The following is a 17,161-nucleotide window of genomic DNA, read 5'->3' as shown; positions in this document are numbered from 1 at the left end:
CTCACTATTTTGAAGCTCACAGTTGGCTGTCCCAGTTCAATTTCAATTTTTTTCCCATTATCTACTATACTGGACCAGACTATAGACACTACAATACCTTTTAGGGAAAAAGTTCTGTTTTGCTATCCAGAGAATAGGGCGAGATTCTACTTGGTTTAATATATTGACAAGTGAAAATAGTTTTATATTACAATTTATGAAAACCTTGAAAACTTCCAAAAGGGCTGGAAACTATTGGATATGTTGTAGCTTTTGAAATTTTGTATCAAGCATGGGATTATATTAGATCACGGAAATAAACTGAACATGTGCCTCCAAAGTTTAGACAGAATTCATTCAGAAGTTTCCATTTTGATGTTTAATATGATAGAAAATAAACCATTAAATGTATGACTAAAATGTTACTGTATCACATAAGTTTAAGCAAAATGATGTTTTTGCTCTAGTTCTGCCTAGTTGGGTTTTTTTAGAATTGCCCCCAAAATGCCACTCAAAGAAGTTCATTCTTTGACTCCTAAATTGTTGCTTTCCACAAAGTTATCAATGTTTAAGACTTCTTCTAGCTATCATTTTAACTTTTGGTATCAACCTTCCTAAATCTGGTATACAACCAGGGGTAGACTACTGCCTGGATGGGGGGGTGATGCAGTGGGGTAGCAAAAATGGAGCTCCACCCCAGAGCACCCAATTTGCACTGAAAGATATTGAAAGAAAATGCAGGGCATCCTGCATAAGCCATGCCCACAGTGTGGTAGTAAAAATTTTGGTAGCCCTTCACTGTATACAACAGACACTTTGAAATATAATCCACATTATTGTCCAGCCACATTCAGATTGGTGAAGATTTTAAGAATTTTCTATTTTTAAGAAAATGAAGCAGGGGGGATCTTTGAGTTATTAGAAAATATCTTTCTGAATGACTCTTCAAAAATAACCCATTCATTCACTGCTGTTATCCATTCTGTATTTTTGTAATACAAAAGGCAGGAGATAAACCAAAGATTGCTGAAAATTTCTGAATATTGTATTCTCCTCTCAGTGATGAACCAAGTTTCAATTTACAGCATAAATTATTTTCCTATTTAGTAAATTCCAAAAGGAAAGCATTGTGTGTGTGTGTGTGTGTGTATATATATATATATATATATATATATATGTGTGTGTGTGTGTGTGTGTGTGTGTGTTTTCGTAGATTTTCACGGGTACAGGTATGACAGTCTTGGTATATTTGGGTTTCTTCCCGTGTAGGATTTGGAAATTTCCAAATCCTACACAGGAAGAAACCCGAATATACCAAGACCGTCATATGCGACGTTTTGGTGAAATCACATTCACCATCATCAGGCTGAAGTTTCAAGCTTCGTGCTGCACGAAGCTTGAAACTTCAGCCTGATGATGGTGAATGTGATTTCACCGAAACGTCACATAGACACTCAAAATATTACACGGGGCAAAACCCGAACTCAGAACAATCTACATACATATACCCGTGAAAATCTACGAAAACAAATATATATATATATATATATATATATATATATATATATACCTCGTCTTACGAACCTCATGCCATGCAAACTTTTCGAGATATAAACCCGGGGTTTAAGGGTTTTTTACCTCTTCTTCTGAACTATTTTTACCATACGAACCTGCCACCGCTGGGATGCCCCGCCTCTGGACTTCTATTGCCAGGCAAAGGCTCCCCTTGCTGGGAAACCCCACCTCCAGACCTTCCGTTGCAAGCAAATTCCCCTGCAGCATTGCAAAAACATGGAAGTCCGGAGGTGGGGTTTCCCATGGAGGGGAGCCTCAGGGGAATACCAGCAGTGCAAAAACAGGTGCTTCGGCTGGCAAAAGGGGTGAGTAATCACTTTTCCATTGATTCCTATGGGAAACATTGTTTCATCTTACGAACTTTTCACCTTACAAACCTCATCCTGGAACCAATTAAGTTCGTAAGATGAGGTATCACTGTATGTGTATGTATATATAGGCCAGCCACATTATTGTTGTTGTTGTTGTTGTTGTTTTTGTTGTTGTTATTATTATTATTATTATTATTATTATTATTATTATTATTCATATGCATCAGTTCTTCCCAAGAACCTAGCATGTCATAATGTATGTGCATATTCAAGCCATGTGGCCTTTTGTAATTGACACATAAAAATCCAATATTTTGGGGGGTATGACACTGGGTGTGACAATAACCACAGGGACCATCACAGCAAGTTTATATCATAATTTGTCAATTTTGGTTTTTCAGATATTGACAATTTGTGATCTCCAGATCTTTGTCTTCTTTCTATTTGCTCCTGGAATTGCCCCATCAATTATCTATACTAATTATCTAATTATCTTTTCAACCGCAGTTAAATTTGATGTGTTATGAGCCCAAACTTTATCAGTTTCTATTGAGAAATCCCACAATCTGCTCTTTCTTGATTACTTTTTAACTGTATATTACCACGTTTCATTCCTGTACTGTGTTTCATTACTGGCATATGATAATTTTGCAGATGTTCCAATGAATCACTTTGGTGACTGTGTGATGATGATGATGATGATGAATTATACCTATGTCAAAAGACTTTTATTGCAGCATTTCCAAACCTGGTTGTGCTTACCAATAATAGTGCGTTTGAAACCTACAGAACTGAATCCAGTGTTTGTTCACCGCTTTCTGTAATGTAACATATTCCCCAAAGCTGGGATGCTGCCAGTTTCCATGGCAACTTAAGAACTGTACTGTATGTGATTGTATTTTATTCTCCTTGTAGATGGAGGAGATCAAATTTAAAGACAGAGCAGTCTACGTGCTGGAAAAAGAGTTAGGGGTTCAAGCTGGGCAAACTCAGAGACTTCAATTCCAAAAGGAGGCTTTAGATGAACAGCTGTCCCAGATCAGAGAGGCTGACCGGCATCTGAGTAGCCCCAAGCGGGAAGTTCCTCATCCAAGTGGTGCAGGAGACACTTCAGATCACTCAGGAAGTCCTGTAAGCACTTTCTAGTAGTTTTCCCTAAACCCACAAATTGTGCAAAAATCTTGATGAGTGACTGCCCGGACCAGAAAAGTTGGTTTTGATTTGTTTGTTTGCTTGCTTGTTTCAAAAGCAAGTAGGGGTGAGCAAACCCAGCTCAGATGTAGTCAAAAGACATCCTGAATTTCTGCTTTGCTTTTATTTTGCCAGCTACTTGCGTTTTTTTTAAAGCAATGTACCTTTCCTTGAATGTGTGCCTAATTTAACATTGTGGGACTCACAAGGTAAACTTATCTGTTAACCTATTAACAGCTGTCTGCTAGTTTTCATGGAGGCCTACATATATCTGTGAAAAAGAAACATGATGGCAAAATGATATCCTAACTCTCATGACTAATCCTGATGGATTGACTGTGCTTTTGATGTTAGGCAATGTTCTAGACTCTAGAAAATAAATGAGAGGCCAACTAATGTGCTTTTTCTTCCATACTTTACAATTTCTTACACCATTCAGTCTAAATTCACCTTTTATCTTGGCTTTTGACGTAACTATGCCACCTCTTCCAGCTTCTGTGTTAATTTGCTAACTACAGATTTTTCTGTCACATTTGTTAAACTTTTCTTTGTTGAACCTCATCAAGATTTCCTTTGTATTGCTCCTTAATTTGATCTATAGAATTTTTTTTTCAAAAACATAAACATAGATATTGTCAACCGGTCGTTCAAAGCCTCTCCTGCACCTGTTGAATGAAGAATACTAGCCCTATTGAGTTTCTTTGGTCCTTAGATGCTCATGTTTGCTCAAAGTAAAGGGTTCATACATAGTAAAGTAAATTAAAATTGCTAACAAATAGGAAAGCAGGAAGAAAACGTTATTAGAACTAAATTGCTTTTTGCTCAAAAAAAAATGAAGTTGCCTATTCATGTCAGTGCTCTGTTAAATTCACAGCTCCATGAGAGCCAAATGGATACAGTGGTTTGTTGCACACACTTAATTCATGTTATATTTCAGCATTAATAAATATCATAGGAAAATGATACACGACTCATTTAAAGTTCTCAATTCAACAGTGGCCTAAATATGAAACACTTTAGTAATTCTCAATCATTTATTTCACATTCCCAAAGCAACACCTGTGAATCTGTGTTTATTTACACATTTTGTTTTCATTTGCCTCTTCTCTTGCATAATAGTTTCTTTCTTAATTTCTGTTAGTCTCATCTTTTAGTATTAAGGTACAGATTTTTAGAATTAGTAATAACAAGGAAGAAGATGGGAATTGGTAGAAAGTTCTAATAATGTTTTTTCTTGTTGAACAGTTATTTGCAGTTGTTTTTTGTTTTAGGAACAGCAGTTGGACGAAAGGGATGCTCGGCGGTTTCAACTTAAAATAGCCGAATTAAGCGCCATCATCAGGAAACTTGAAGATCGGAATGCATTGTTGTCTGAAGAACGAAATGAACTGGTAAGAAATCATGTTCTTTTATTTTATTTTTATTTTTAAGAAAACTCTATTTGGCTAACTGTAGCTCTGTAGAAGAGCCAAGTCAGTCTCTTGGGCAGTGATAGCGAACCTATGGCACGGGCGCTGTTGCCCAAGCTCAGCTCCAACATGCATGTGGGTGCCGGCCAGCTGATTTTTGGCTCACACAGAGGCTCTGGGAGGGCGTTTTTGGTGTCCAGAGAGCCTCTGGGGGGGGAGGGGGAGGGCATTTTTATCCTCCCCCAGCTCCAGGGAAGCCTTTGGAGTCTGGGGAGGGTGAAACACGAGCTTACTGGGCCTACCAGAAGTTGGGAAACAGGCCGTTTCCAGCCTCCAGAGGGTCTCCAAGGGGCTGGGGAAGCGGTTTTTGCCCTCCTCGGGCATTGAATTTGGGTGTGGACACTTGTGCATGCACAATAGCACACACGTATGCTCTTTCAGCACCTGAGGAAAAAATAGTTCACCATCTCTTGGCCATGGAAGTCAAAAATTAGGAGGATTCAGATAGCACCTTTTTAGATTGAATTTTATGAAATTTTATTGAATTTTATACTCGTGTCTTTTAATAAAATTTGTTAATCTGAAAAGAATGCTTCCAAACTTCTGGTTTCTTTTTGACTAAGTTAATGAAGGGATTAATACACTGTGGAAGTACAATAAGATGACCATTGACCAAGTGTCCTAACCCCAGGAAGGGTAAATTTGAACAGACACAGTCATTCCTAGGATTAAAACTCCACTCAATCAGTTGGGTGGTAGAAGAAGAAAAAAATCTATCCTAGTTAAGGTGTTTTATATACTTTTTCCTCCAAGAAAAAGAGATGAAGAGGGAAAAATGCCTGAAAAAACAAGTCTATGCATATTATGGACTGTGCTTCTGCCATCTCTGTGAATTTCCATGTTGATACTGGATGACCTGTACAAGGACTGGGATGGGATGGGAAAATATAACTCACCAGATCTTGCTTAATCTCTCAATGGACTTTTATACCATCACTCATAAAGCCATTGGATGAGGCCACTAATGAGGGACATTAATACATAGTTGAGTCAATTGCAATTCAGCTTTCTCGTGAACATGTGTCTTGTAATTTGGGGTTACAGCTGGACTCTCAGCTCCTGCTTGAAGAGCAAGTGACAGTGATAGATAGGAGGACTTTGTACTGATTCATCTTGTAGATTTTCCTGTGACTCACACCTTGCTCACTTCCTGTTGATTTGCAATGTGCTATACCTGGAGCTGCTGTTGGACACAACCCAGAATGCAGAAGCTTGTGCATTTATAGGCATTAGTATTTCTCCTTATGAATTAGCTTTGCTAATAAATAAATTCTATAAATTTATTTACTGTATATAAATGCAATTAGATATTTATTTAAATAAATATTTCATTTAAAACATTTAAACATCCCACTAAGCAAGGTCAAGGCTACCAGATTCTATGCTGAATCGGAATTGGATGCCATCTGATTTCTAAACTGGTAATTGTTGTAAGCCACCCCGAGTCTGCAGAGTGGGGTGGCACATAAATCCAATTAATTAATTAATTAGTAAATAAATAAATAAGTAAATAAATAAATAAATAAATAAATAAATAAATAAATAAATAAGTAAATAAATAAGTAAATAAATAAGTAAATAATTTTTAAAAAATTAATTATCTTCTAATCTATTGCTTATCACTTCTTTAATATAATGTATTCTATCTGTATCATTCATTTAGATATATATGATTTAATCATGATTTGCCAGTTGCTTGTAAAAAGAGGTAAAAAATGAACTTTTGCAATAGACACTTGAATTAATTGAAACCAGTTATTTGCTGAGGCCCAATTATACAGTATAATGCTAAAAAACATATTTGGTAATGGCAAGTTCATACTAATTTTATAAAGCAATTTCAAATTTGGGAGTGAGTGGACACAGGAAACAGAATAACAGAAAAACACAGTTGGAAGGGACCTTGGAAGTCTTCTAGTCCAATTCCCTGCTCAAGCAGAAAATGTTATACGATTTCAGACAAATGATTGTCCAATATCTTCTTTAAAACCTCCAATAGTGCAGCATTCACAACTTCTGAAGGCAAGTCATTCCACTGATTAATTGTTTTAATTTTCAGGAAAGTTGCCATTAGTTCTAGGTTTCCATGATTAATTTCCATCTATTGCTTCTTGTTCTGCCTTTTGGTGCTTCTTTGTGGCAGCCCCTTGGATATTGAAACACTGCTCTCACATCACTCCTTGTCCTTCTTTTCATTAAACTAGACATACCCAATTCCTGCAACTGTTCTTCATATAGTTTTAACCATCCAGCAGAAGAGAGGAATAATGGTGTCATTGAAATATACTCTCGATTGCTGTGGTTTGTTTCATTGACTTTTTCAATGCACAGCCACAATTTACAGCTACTTGAATACATTTACATCCAGCCAACCATTCCTTAATGCAACTCTCTTCAAACTGGCATATTACACAGATGACATTTCCTTCCCCCATTGCCATCTGAATAAAATTCCATTTAAAGGCTAGTTAATGGCATCTGTGAGGGTGAGGTTTATTTTTCATAGAGCTAATGCAATAAACCATAGTGGCATATGGGCGGAGGAGTCAGAATACATTTATAGAGGTCATTAAAGCAGAAGATCTGGGGCTGTGTGTGGGATTTATTTAGTAGAGGAGGCAGCTGCAAAGCTTTCTCTCGATTCCTTAATGAAATTTTAGCCGTGCAACTGAATATTTTCCCCAACATATTTCATTCCAAAAATAGCAGGAAGACATCTTTCAAATGCTAATATTGGTCATTCCTATATCACCCAAATTGATAATTAAGTATGCAAATCATAGATTGTTTTGCATACAATTATGAGTTCCATCTCAGGAAGCAAGTAAAGTCATTTCTGTAAAATAGGTTGTCAAACAACCTCTGCTTCTTCTCCAAACACCAAACAGCTAGCAAGAGGGAAGGAAGGAAGGATTATTTCCTCACCCCAAATTGATTGCAGTTGCAACCATCTCTATCCAACCAGAAGGACACCAAATATATTTTAATATCCTTTGGGAATGTATATAGCATTTTAATCAATAGCAACCCTAAATCCAATTACAAACTATCTGAAATGTCTCTAAAACAGAGACATTTGGTATCAATGAAAAGACCACATGGAGCAAAAACCTAGGAAAATCCAAATAAGCTAAAAAAAATTCTATGAGATGAATCAAACCTTTATAATCTTCCATAGGACAATGAGGAAAATGAGCTTGGTGAAATATTCTCATCCAAAGCAGTTTTTCCCAACCTAACTTCCTCCAGATGAACTCAGATTTAAACGCCCAACTACCAGTAGCTATGATAATGCAGAGTACCAGGAAAGTAGAGCTAAAGACTCACCGAATGTAACCAGATCTCTGCTGAAAAGGAGGAAGGAAGGAAGGAAGGAAGGAAGGAAGGAAGGAAGGAAGGAAGGAAGGAAGGAAGGATGATTTCCTCACTCCAAATTGATTGCAGTTGCAACTATCTCTATCCAATCAGAATGACACAAATTGTGTTTCTGAAGGCAAAGGAATGTAGAACAAGAGTAGAAAGTGGGAAAGAAACACCTTCAAAGAAAAACAAAGTCAAGTTGCCATTTGAAAAAAGTACCTTTGGAACTCAAATATGACAACTTTACCCTTAGACTGTCCCCTGTTGACCTCACTTGATTTCTAAAAGGTCAGTAAGTGGCGTGCATAAGCACACCAGCATGCCTACTGTCCCTGTCCTAATGTTCCCTCTTATCAGTATCCATCTTATGTATATAAACTATGTTATATCTATGTATATTACAAATACGTACTTGACAAATAAATAAAATAAACTTAATTTAATTTAATTTAATTTAATTTAATTTAATTTAATTTAATTTAATTTAATTTAATTTAATTTAATTTAATTTAATTTAATTTAATTTAATTTAATTTAATTTAATTTAATTTAATTTAATTTAATTTAATTTAATTTAATTTAATTTAATTTAATTTAATTTAATTTAATTTAATAATTTAATTTAATTTAATTTAATTTAATTTAATTTAATTTAATTTAATTTAATTTAATTTAATTTAATTTAATTTAATTTAATTTAATTTAATTTAATTTAATTTAATTTAATTTAATTTAATTTAATTTAATTTAATTTAATTTAATTTAATTTAATTTAATTTAATTTAATTATTTAATTTAATTATTTAATTTAATTTATATGCCGTCCAATCCCATGGGACTCAGGGTGGCTTACAACAATAAATAATACAATACAAAAGTACAATAAAAGTCAAATATTAAATAATAAAAACAATAAAAACCCATCAAAGTAATAATTAAAACTCCTAACTAAACTATCCAATAAAACACACATACATACCAAATCAATCACAGTTCGGCTGTGACTAGATGTTAACACTCATGGCCCACATCTTCCACATCAGCCTCCCACCTGAGATCTGAGGGATTCCCTTTTCAGACAGCTGTGAAGACCTGCCTTTCCTCCCAATAATTGATTGGGCTAAGGTGGTGGTTGAGCTGCAAGGATTTTGGTTTGGCACCTGGAAGAATTACTATTTGTTAATAATAATAATAATAATAATAATAATAATAATAATAATAATAATTTATTACATTTGTATGCCGCCCCTCTCTGAAGACTCGGGGCAGCTCACAACAATAATAAACAGCCTACAAATCCATTCAAACCATACACAAACCAAGATAGTTGGGGGATATGTCAGTTTCCCCATGCCTGGCTACAAATATGAGTTTTCAATAACTTACAAAGGTGAGGAGGGTGGGGGCAATTCTAATCTCTGGGGGGAGTTGATTCCAGAGGGCCGGGGCCACCACAGAGAAGGTTCTTCCCCTGGGTCCCACCAGATGACATTGTTTAGTCAACGGGACCCAGAGAAGGCCAACTCATATTTTAATGGATTATTGGGAGCCATGTAGAGTCATTATATGAAATAAATTGCCATACAGGTCTTTAAATAAAATTAAGTCACTTTGGTTAGCAATAGTATCAGGGATGGGTTCTGACTTACCTCGCTGCCGATTCGCTTCTTCACCCACTGCATGGGTACATGCGCATTTTGTGTGCATGCACATGCACACTGCTAAAAATCCAGCTTTGCATGCGCAGAAGTAAAAAACAACTTCTGCACATGTGCAGAAGTGTTTACAAAGATGGCGCTGCCTATGGCGCCACTGAGAGAGCTGGTTTGGGGGGACATGATCAGCCAGCCATCACTGGCAGTTTGGCAAGCGGGGGAAAATTCCCACTACTTGTTTTATAGACCGGTTCCAGCAGGAACCAACTTCTGAATAGCATCCCTTATTTATTTTTATTTTATTTATTTATTCATTTGTCCAATACACAAATTCATAAGAAGAAAGATAGACATGTGATAATATAAATGAAGGTGAGAGTGAACTTAGAGGAGAGGATATATGAAAGGAAGAGCATATATAAGATAGGTGGAAGAAAGGAAAGACAATTATGTAAATATTTTTTGTTTCTCTACTTTTCAGGTGAAACGTGTACGAGAAGCTGAGAGCCAGTACAAACCACTGCTTGACAAAAATAAACGTCTAAGTAGGAAAAATGAGGACTTATCCCATGCCTTACGTCGTATGGAAAACAAACTCAAATTTGTAACACAAGAGAACTTAGAAATGGTAAGTTCTTGTATAAATGAATATAAGGTAACTACACAGTTTATTCTGAGTTTAAAAATTTAAATTTAAAAAACTTTGAGCAAAATAATATTGCTATCTCAAATTTTGCTAGCTCTCTGAACTCCTCGAACCAATTCAGTTTTCAGCTCTGAACAGAACTTTAGCTTTGATCGTTTCTAAATGTCAAAAATGAGGTGAATGTTATTCAAAAATGAATCTACGCACCTTCCATCCTACTCAGTTTGATTAAAATGAGTAATGCATTCTGGGGAGAAGGTGAATTGAACAAAATGGAAAAGAGCAAGAACAAATGAAATTCTCCAGTGTTTCTAGGTTTGTTTTACAAAAGTGTATAATATTGTGCTGACACATTTAATTAAGGACACAGGAACTGTTACAATAATTTATTGGGCCAATTTAAAATTGTTGAAATCATGTGCAATCAAGCTTTACCAGGCAAGGTAATCGATAAATAAACTCCTATAATAAATAACTATTCTAGCAGTTTCTCAGTATTTGTTCTGTTCCTTTTAGAGACAAAGAGTGAGGATAATAAGAAGACCAAGTTCTTTAAATGATCTTGATCAAAATCAAGATGAAAGGGAAATTGACTTTTTGCGATTACAGATCATGGAGCAACAGAATATCATAGATGAGCTTTCGAAGGTAACTTTTTTTAAAAAAATATTCTTAGCATGACATTGGCTAGACTGTCTCCTTCTGTGTGGGAGAAAAAATAAGACCTTAACTTAATGTACACAGTATAAGATGAAAGTTATTAGCAAAACTTAACCAGAAAGTTGAAAATCTTTCATTTAGTAATTCATGTAATATCTAGACAGACAAGATAAATTTTCTGAGCTATATAATTATATTAATTATAATCATATAATTAATTTAAGCTAATTGTGATCATTGTTTTCTCTTGGAAAAAATCTACCTTTCAGATTCAGTAATAAAAATGTTCTATTGTATTTTACTTCAGACAGTAAAGAGCATGAAAAAAACTAAACACTTAATTCATGTTTCTAAATTTGGAATTTGTAGAATGAGATGGAAATTACTTTCCTTCTTTGTGGCATTATAGCACACAATTTTATTTTGTTTTCACTAGAGTTAGAACAATTTTTTTCCAAAATTTGGAAGGTGCATAATCAGTTGCCTTTCCAACCTCTTGCTCGTTTGAGTTCCATTAAAATGAAATTATTAATATATCAGTACACTACCCTACCGTACACTAATGTACAGTACACTACTCTGCCCTACCTAATCTGATGTTGCCCAGATATGTAGCAATCCCTTAAATACTGGGTACAAGAAGTCATGGGAACTGTGACCTAACATGTCAAGACATTATCTGTTATCTGAATGAAACTTTCACAAATTTCTTCAAAGAAAAGCATAGCCTTGTAAAAGCTATAGAACTTTAGGATTAGAGTTCTTTAAATACAGAGTTACTCTTGGATGTGGGGGAATCCTTTTCCTAAACCTTAGATATTTTGGTATTTTGGATTCTCAGTTAGCACTGTTGCTGATCATCCAGACAGAATATCTAATTAACAATTTACAAGTGATATCTAAAGCCAATTGCACAATAACTATGTGCCCAAAACTGTGTGGATGAAAAGGAAATGAGGATGTTTAAAAATTTTATTACCATCATAGCAATTTAACTTTTTCTTTTAATTCTTTTAAACAAGACTCTAGAAACGGCCGGCTATGTGAAGAGTGTAATAGTAAGTAACATTCACATTTGGTTTTGATTTTCATATATGTTTCTCTGTGTTCTGCCTGGGATTATTCAGCTATAGATATTTAATGATATTACATATTAATAGCAAAATAATATATTCTAATTACTAACACAGCTAGGAGCCAGAGAATTTCCTCTTAAGGTGGTAGAAAATGAAGAATAAATCAAAGACAAATTGTGTTCCTAAAGTCTAATTATCACATTTTTCATTTCGGTGTGTGTGTGTGTGTGTGTGTTTGTTTTTGCACGATAAATTATCCATGCAAATTGATTGCCAAACTCTTTCTTCATTTGACACCTTCAATAAACATGTTTCATATGCAGATCTGAAACTATTGTTTGTTCTTTTCTCTCTGACAGGAGCGTGACAAGCTTTTAAGATACAAGAAACAAAGGAAGAAATTTGCAAAATTTCCCAAGGTAAATGAATAATGTAAAAAAAAAAAAAGCTTATTTGGGGCAAGTATTAAGAAATATTTGATAGAATAGTGAAAGACACCATTTGGCTGAGCATCTGGATACCCACAGATTTAACCAGAAGCTTTTGAGAAATATATAAACAGAGTGAGAATGTAGAGTTTTCCCCACTATTAATTCACAGCTTCACCTGCCCTTCAAAACTACATTAATTCAATCTAAACATCAAGATGTTTATTAAAGTAGCATAATCAAAGTCACTCCAGTCATGAATTCAAATTCAGCTCTAATATAAGATTATGCAAACAAATGCCATTAAGAACGTCAAAAAAATTACTGATAACTTATTCCAATATTTAAATTAATTCAAATTGTGCCTTCTCTAAAATCTTTTAAATGAAAATCAAGTAGAGATTTCCTTCCTCCGTGAGGAAGTTTGCTGAGTTTGCCTTCATGTCCTTCAATTGAGCTTTTAAAATAGCTCCAACTCTTTAGAATACCAGAAAATTGGGATTTTCTTGGTAAACTATCATCTAGTTTCATATGTTTTCAGTCAATAACTGAAAGGCTGCCAATCTGTTCTCTTGTTATATTTTTAAAGACAATTTAAGCCCTTCCATAGAGCTTTTCCATCTCTGATTATTTTGCAAAACATTCCATTCTGACTCCCTACTTCTTCCATCTATTTCTTCTTAGTTTATATTCCCCTTTTTTTAAAAAAAAAAGCTATTCCCCCTAAACCTCTTTATCATTGTGAAGGTCCATATAAAGATTTTCTTCCAGCTCACAATCTGTCTTTTTATGTATTGAGAGAATACTTGTAGATGATAGATTAAATATCAAGTTTACTCTCATTTATGATGATTTTACACTGAAATTATAGGAGATTTATGCTGGCTCAACAGCAGCTTCAGTATTCATTAATGAGCAGGACACTATGAATTGTACTTGATGGATAATCATTACTTACTTTGCTGCCCCATTTATATGGCAGATCTGATCAACTACTATATAATGAGAAAAGTGCTGAGATTCATAAATAGCACTGCATCATGGAAGAAGGAAGTCTAATTATTCCTTATGTCAGTTATGCTTAACATCTTTACAACTTTGGCTTGTTTGTACTTACACATTGTCATTTGGTCAGAAGCCAGTGGTGGAAACATTTTTTGGGTACGATGAAGAAGCATCTCTTGAATCTGATGGCTCTTCAATCTCATATCAAACGGATCGAACAGATCAAACTCCCTGCACACCCGATGATGATCTGGAAGAGGTAATTTATGATATGTATAATGTTCAAGCAAGTGTTTATGCTTAGAGAGATATTATATGGAATGTAATTAAATGTATTCTTGTGGTAATAATATAAACTTTGCAGGGAAATCATTGTGGTATAACAATAATGACAATCAACAAGGTCTCTTCTAAGTGAAAATTGAGAATTGAGAATATTTTAAGCCAGGAGTCCCCAACCTTTTGGGCCTCAGGGACAACCAAACTCATAATTTTAAATCCCACAGACTACCAAATTCATAATTGTAAATCAGGTGTTCCGCAAACCACAGATTTGTGGTTTAAGGTTTTAAGCCATACATAAAAGACTTTTCTATCTTATATTTAGAGTGAGGCACAGTGACTTAGTGACTTAATGGCACTTGAGATGGTCTCTGCTCCAACTGTTTGAGCCCTAGCATTGCATAGCAGGGTGAACTTCTGTAACTCACCTCACCTATCAGTTCAAAAGCATGTTTTATGCAGATAGGTAGGTAGGTAGGTAGGTAGATAGATAGATAGATAGATAGATAGATAGATAGATAGATAGATAGCACTTTGGTTGGTAGATGGGTTGGTGCTCTGTGTAAGCAGTCAGATTCCTAATGATTCTGAACCTTTCCCGTTGCAACTCTTGTTGGCAAAGCAGCTCCAGGAGGGGAAGGAGCCTTGGGTCACACTGCAAAAACAGCCACTCATCTCTCTCTCTAGTTCAAAACTATCTCACCCTCCTGTGATGCACCTTGGGAAGCATGCAAGTGTTTTTTCCTGCAACAGGAATCTTGGCAAGCCAAACTACTACTCTGCAACAGCATGGTGCTTTCCTGGCTACTGTAACAAGGGACTGTTGTGGTGGTGGTGGTTGCTGCTGTGTCTAAATGTAAATATTGTGCAATCAAGTCATTATTTAAATTAGGGACCACATAGAGAATTAGCTCCCTGAAATTTAAATGATTGGTATCTGTTATGTTGGACTCTGGTCCAAGAAAAATCCTTGTAGACTTTAAGCTGCTGTTCTAAGTTTGGTCACGTAATTTGGAGACTAGCACAGATATTGCTTTAGAAATATTTTAGTTAATCCATTAAGAGATACATAACATTTTATAATTCTCTCAATTTGTTATTTCATAAAAGAGGTTGTACTGCTCATAAACAGACTGATGATTTGATTTGTCAGGATAATTGCATCTCCAGTTCAGTTCTGCATTCCTTTTCACACTAGGGTATGGCAAAAGAAGAAACGGAATTAAGATTCAGGCAACTGACAATGGAATATCAAGCTTTACAGAGAGCATATGCACTATTGCAAGAACAAGTTGGAGGAACGTTGGATGCTGAGCGAGAAGTTAAGGTCTAAATGGCTTATATTACATGAAAGTAAAATCTTGTGACTGTATCATGTTGTTCCTGAACTCTTCACTTTTTTTTTTCAATTTCCCTCCCCTTCATATCTTCTTTAGAGCCAGTGTGTTCAACTTTGGCAACTTTAAGACTTGTGCACTTCAACTCACAGAATTCTCCAGCCAGCCAAATCTTAAAGTTGCCAAGGTTGGACATTCCTGATTTAGAGGGACCTATTTAAAAATATATATGCTGAGAATGGGGCATTAAAGATGCACTTATGCTTTATTAGGAACAATTTTAAAACCCTTATTAAAAACAATCATACAGCCCAAACCAATCATACATAAAACAGAACAGCTGAGGGGTATATCAATTTCCCCATGCCTGGTGGCATAGGTGGGTTTTCAGGAGTTTACGAAAGAGAAGGAGGGTGGGGGCAGTCCTAATCTCTGGGCGGGGGAGTTGATTCCAGAGGGCCAGGGCTGCCACAGAGAAGGCTCTTCCCCTGGGTCCCGCCAGACAACATTGTTTTGTCGACGGAGCCCGGAGAAGGCAACTCTGTGGGACCTAATCGGTTGCTGGGATTCGTGCAGCAGAAGGCGGTCCTGAAGGATATCTATTCTATAGATAAATTCTAAATATAGAATTTATCTATAGAATAATATTTCATGGAATATCAAATGGAAATCTAATAACACAGTTATCAATCTGCTTCAGCGGTGGATTGCTCCCACTTCAGTTCGATTCTGTGAACTAGTAGTGGCAGATGCTCTGCCCACCTGCCCAGAATGCTTCTGCGCATGCACAGAAGATATGCATGTGGGTGCGAGTGCAAGAGCAAACTGGTAGAAAAGAGTTTTAGAACCCACTACTGATATGCTTCCATATTTTCCGACAATCCAGCACAATTCTCAATTCAAAAACACATGAAAATCTTTTCTGAGTCACGTCTGGAAGATCAATGTGTTTATACATGGATTTATAACTGTAACTATATTATATAACTGATTAACTCATCCCTAGCTAGGACATGTTTTACTTTTAATAAATTTCCTGAATGAAATTGGAAATCAGTGGCATTGTAGATAGAAATGCTGGAAATAAAGAAATAAGTGAAGGGTTATTAGCAAAGTTGCACAGGCACATAATTTTTCATCTTTTTATAACCAACTTCCTATTGTTACTGACAGCGGACATGTTATTAACATGTAATGTTATACATTAAAAATGTGATTAATTTTTAATCATCTAAAAGACATAGACGATACAGGTTGATGGACATGAAAATGTGTTCCTGAAGTATGAGGAATTGGTATAAGAGAGCTATGGCTGTCTTTAGCATGTGTCAATTCCAATTTTATTTCTCTCCATGCAAACGTTGTTAGGGATAAAAGAAATGTATAATTAGCACTCCAAATTACTTGAATGTGTGACTAGATGTTTGAGTGTCTGCACTATTTGCTTAAGCCATTCAGCTTGGTGAGACTTTATTGTAATTTACAGTAGCATAGCAACAATCAGAGTAAGTTTGACATTTTTTGAATCCCATTCTACAGACTCGTGAGCAGCTTCAGGCAGAAATCCAGAGATCCCAAGCTCAAATAGAGGATCTAGAAAAGGCACTTGCTGAACAAGGACAGGTAATATACATTGGGGGAAAATGTTTTTTGTTAATTCGCATTACTGTAACAAATTTGTCAAAAGTTATCATGATAAAATTACTAGCAATAGGTTCACATGGAAGCATGAACAAATGAATTCCACTCTCTCTTGGAGATTGTCAGTCAGTTTTCTAAAAATTAATCCATTGAATTGAAAATGGTTCTAAACATTGTGATTTGGATGAAGCAGGTTTGTTTTCAGGCTGACCCATGTCTGTAATCTTTTATTCCTTTTCCATTTTACAGAATTAATTTCTGGAAAATCAGTGAACAATCTTGAGTAGTGATGGCAAACCTATGGCGCAGGTGCCACAGGTGGCACACGGAGCCATATCTGCTAGCATGTGAGCCATTGCCATAGCTCAGCTCCAATGTGCATGTGTGTGTCAGCCAACTGATTTTTGGCTTGCACAGAGGCTCTGGGAGGGGTTTTTTGGCTTCCAGAGAACTTCCAAGGGGAATGGAGAAGGGCGTTTTTACCCTTCCTCGGCTCCAGGGAAGCCTTGGGAGCTTGGGGAGGACAAAACACAAGTCTACTGGGCT

General features: G+C 35.7%; 1 protein-coding gene across 2 annotated transcripts in view; it reads left to right on the top strand.

Moving 5' to 3' along the window:
• Window positions 1-17,161, top strand: part of JAKMIP3 (Janus kinase and microtubule interacting protein 3) — a 90,570-nt gene that overhangs the window by 49,260 nt on the left and 24,149 nt on the right. The window contains exons 4-12 of one of the 2 annotated variants that reach the window (XM_070752453.1): window positions 2,781-2,996; window positions 4,328-4,447; window positions 10,022-10,168; window positions 10,703-10,834; window positions 11,869-11,904; window positions 12,282-12,341; window positions 13,486-13,614; window positions 14,836-14,964; window positions 16,514-16,597. In XM_070752453.1, the coding sequence (XP_070608554.1) occupies window positions 2,781-2,996; window positions 4,328-4,447; window positions 10,022-10,168; window positions 10,703-10,834; window positions 11,869-11,904; window positions 12,282-12,341; window positions 13,486-13,614; window positions 14,836-14,964; window positions 16,514-16,597 (1,053 nt within the window). The remainder of the gene's footprint in view (window positions 1-2,780; window positions 2,997-4,327; window positions 4,448-10,021; window positions 10,169-10,702; window positions 10,835-11,868; window positions 11,905-12,281; window positions 12,342-13,485; window positions 13,615-14,835; window positions 14,965-16,513; window positions 16,598-17,161) is intronic. The other variant, XM_070752454.1, reaches the window with a different exon arrangement.

The sequence above is a fragment of the Erythrolamprus reginae genome, chromosome 5, assembly GCF_031021105.1.
Source record: "Erythrolamprus reginae isolate rEryReg1 chromosome 5, rEryReg1.hap1, whole genome shotgun sequence".
Classification (NCBI taxonomy): Eukaryota; Metazoa; Chordata; class Lepidosauria; order Squamata; family Dipsadidae; genus Erythrolamprus; species Erythrolamprus reginae.
Note: the sequence above shows the minus strand (reverse complement) of the source record. Positions and strands in the feature narration are given on the sequence as shown.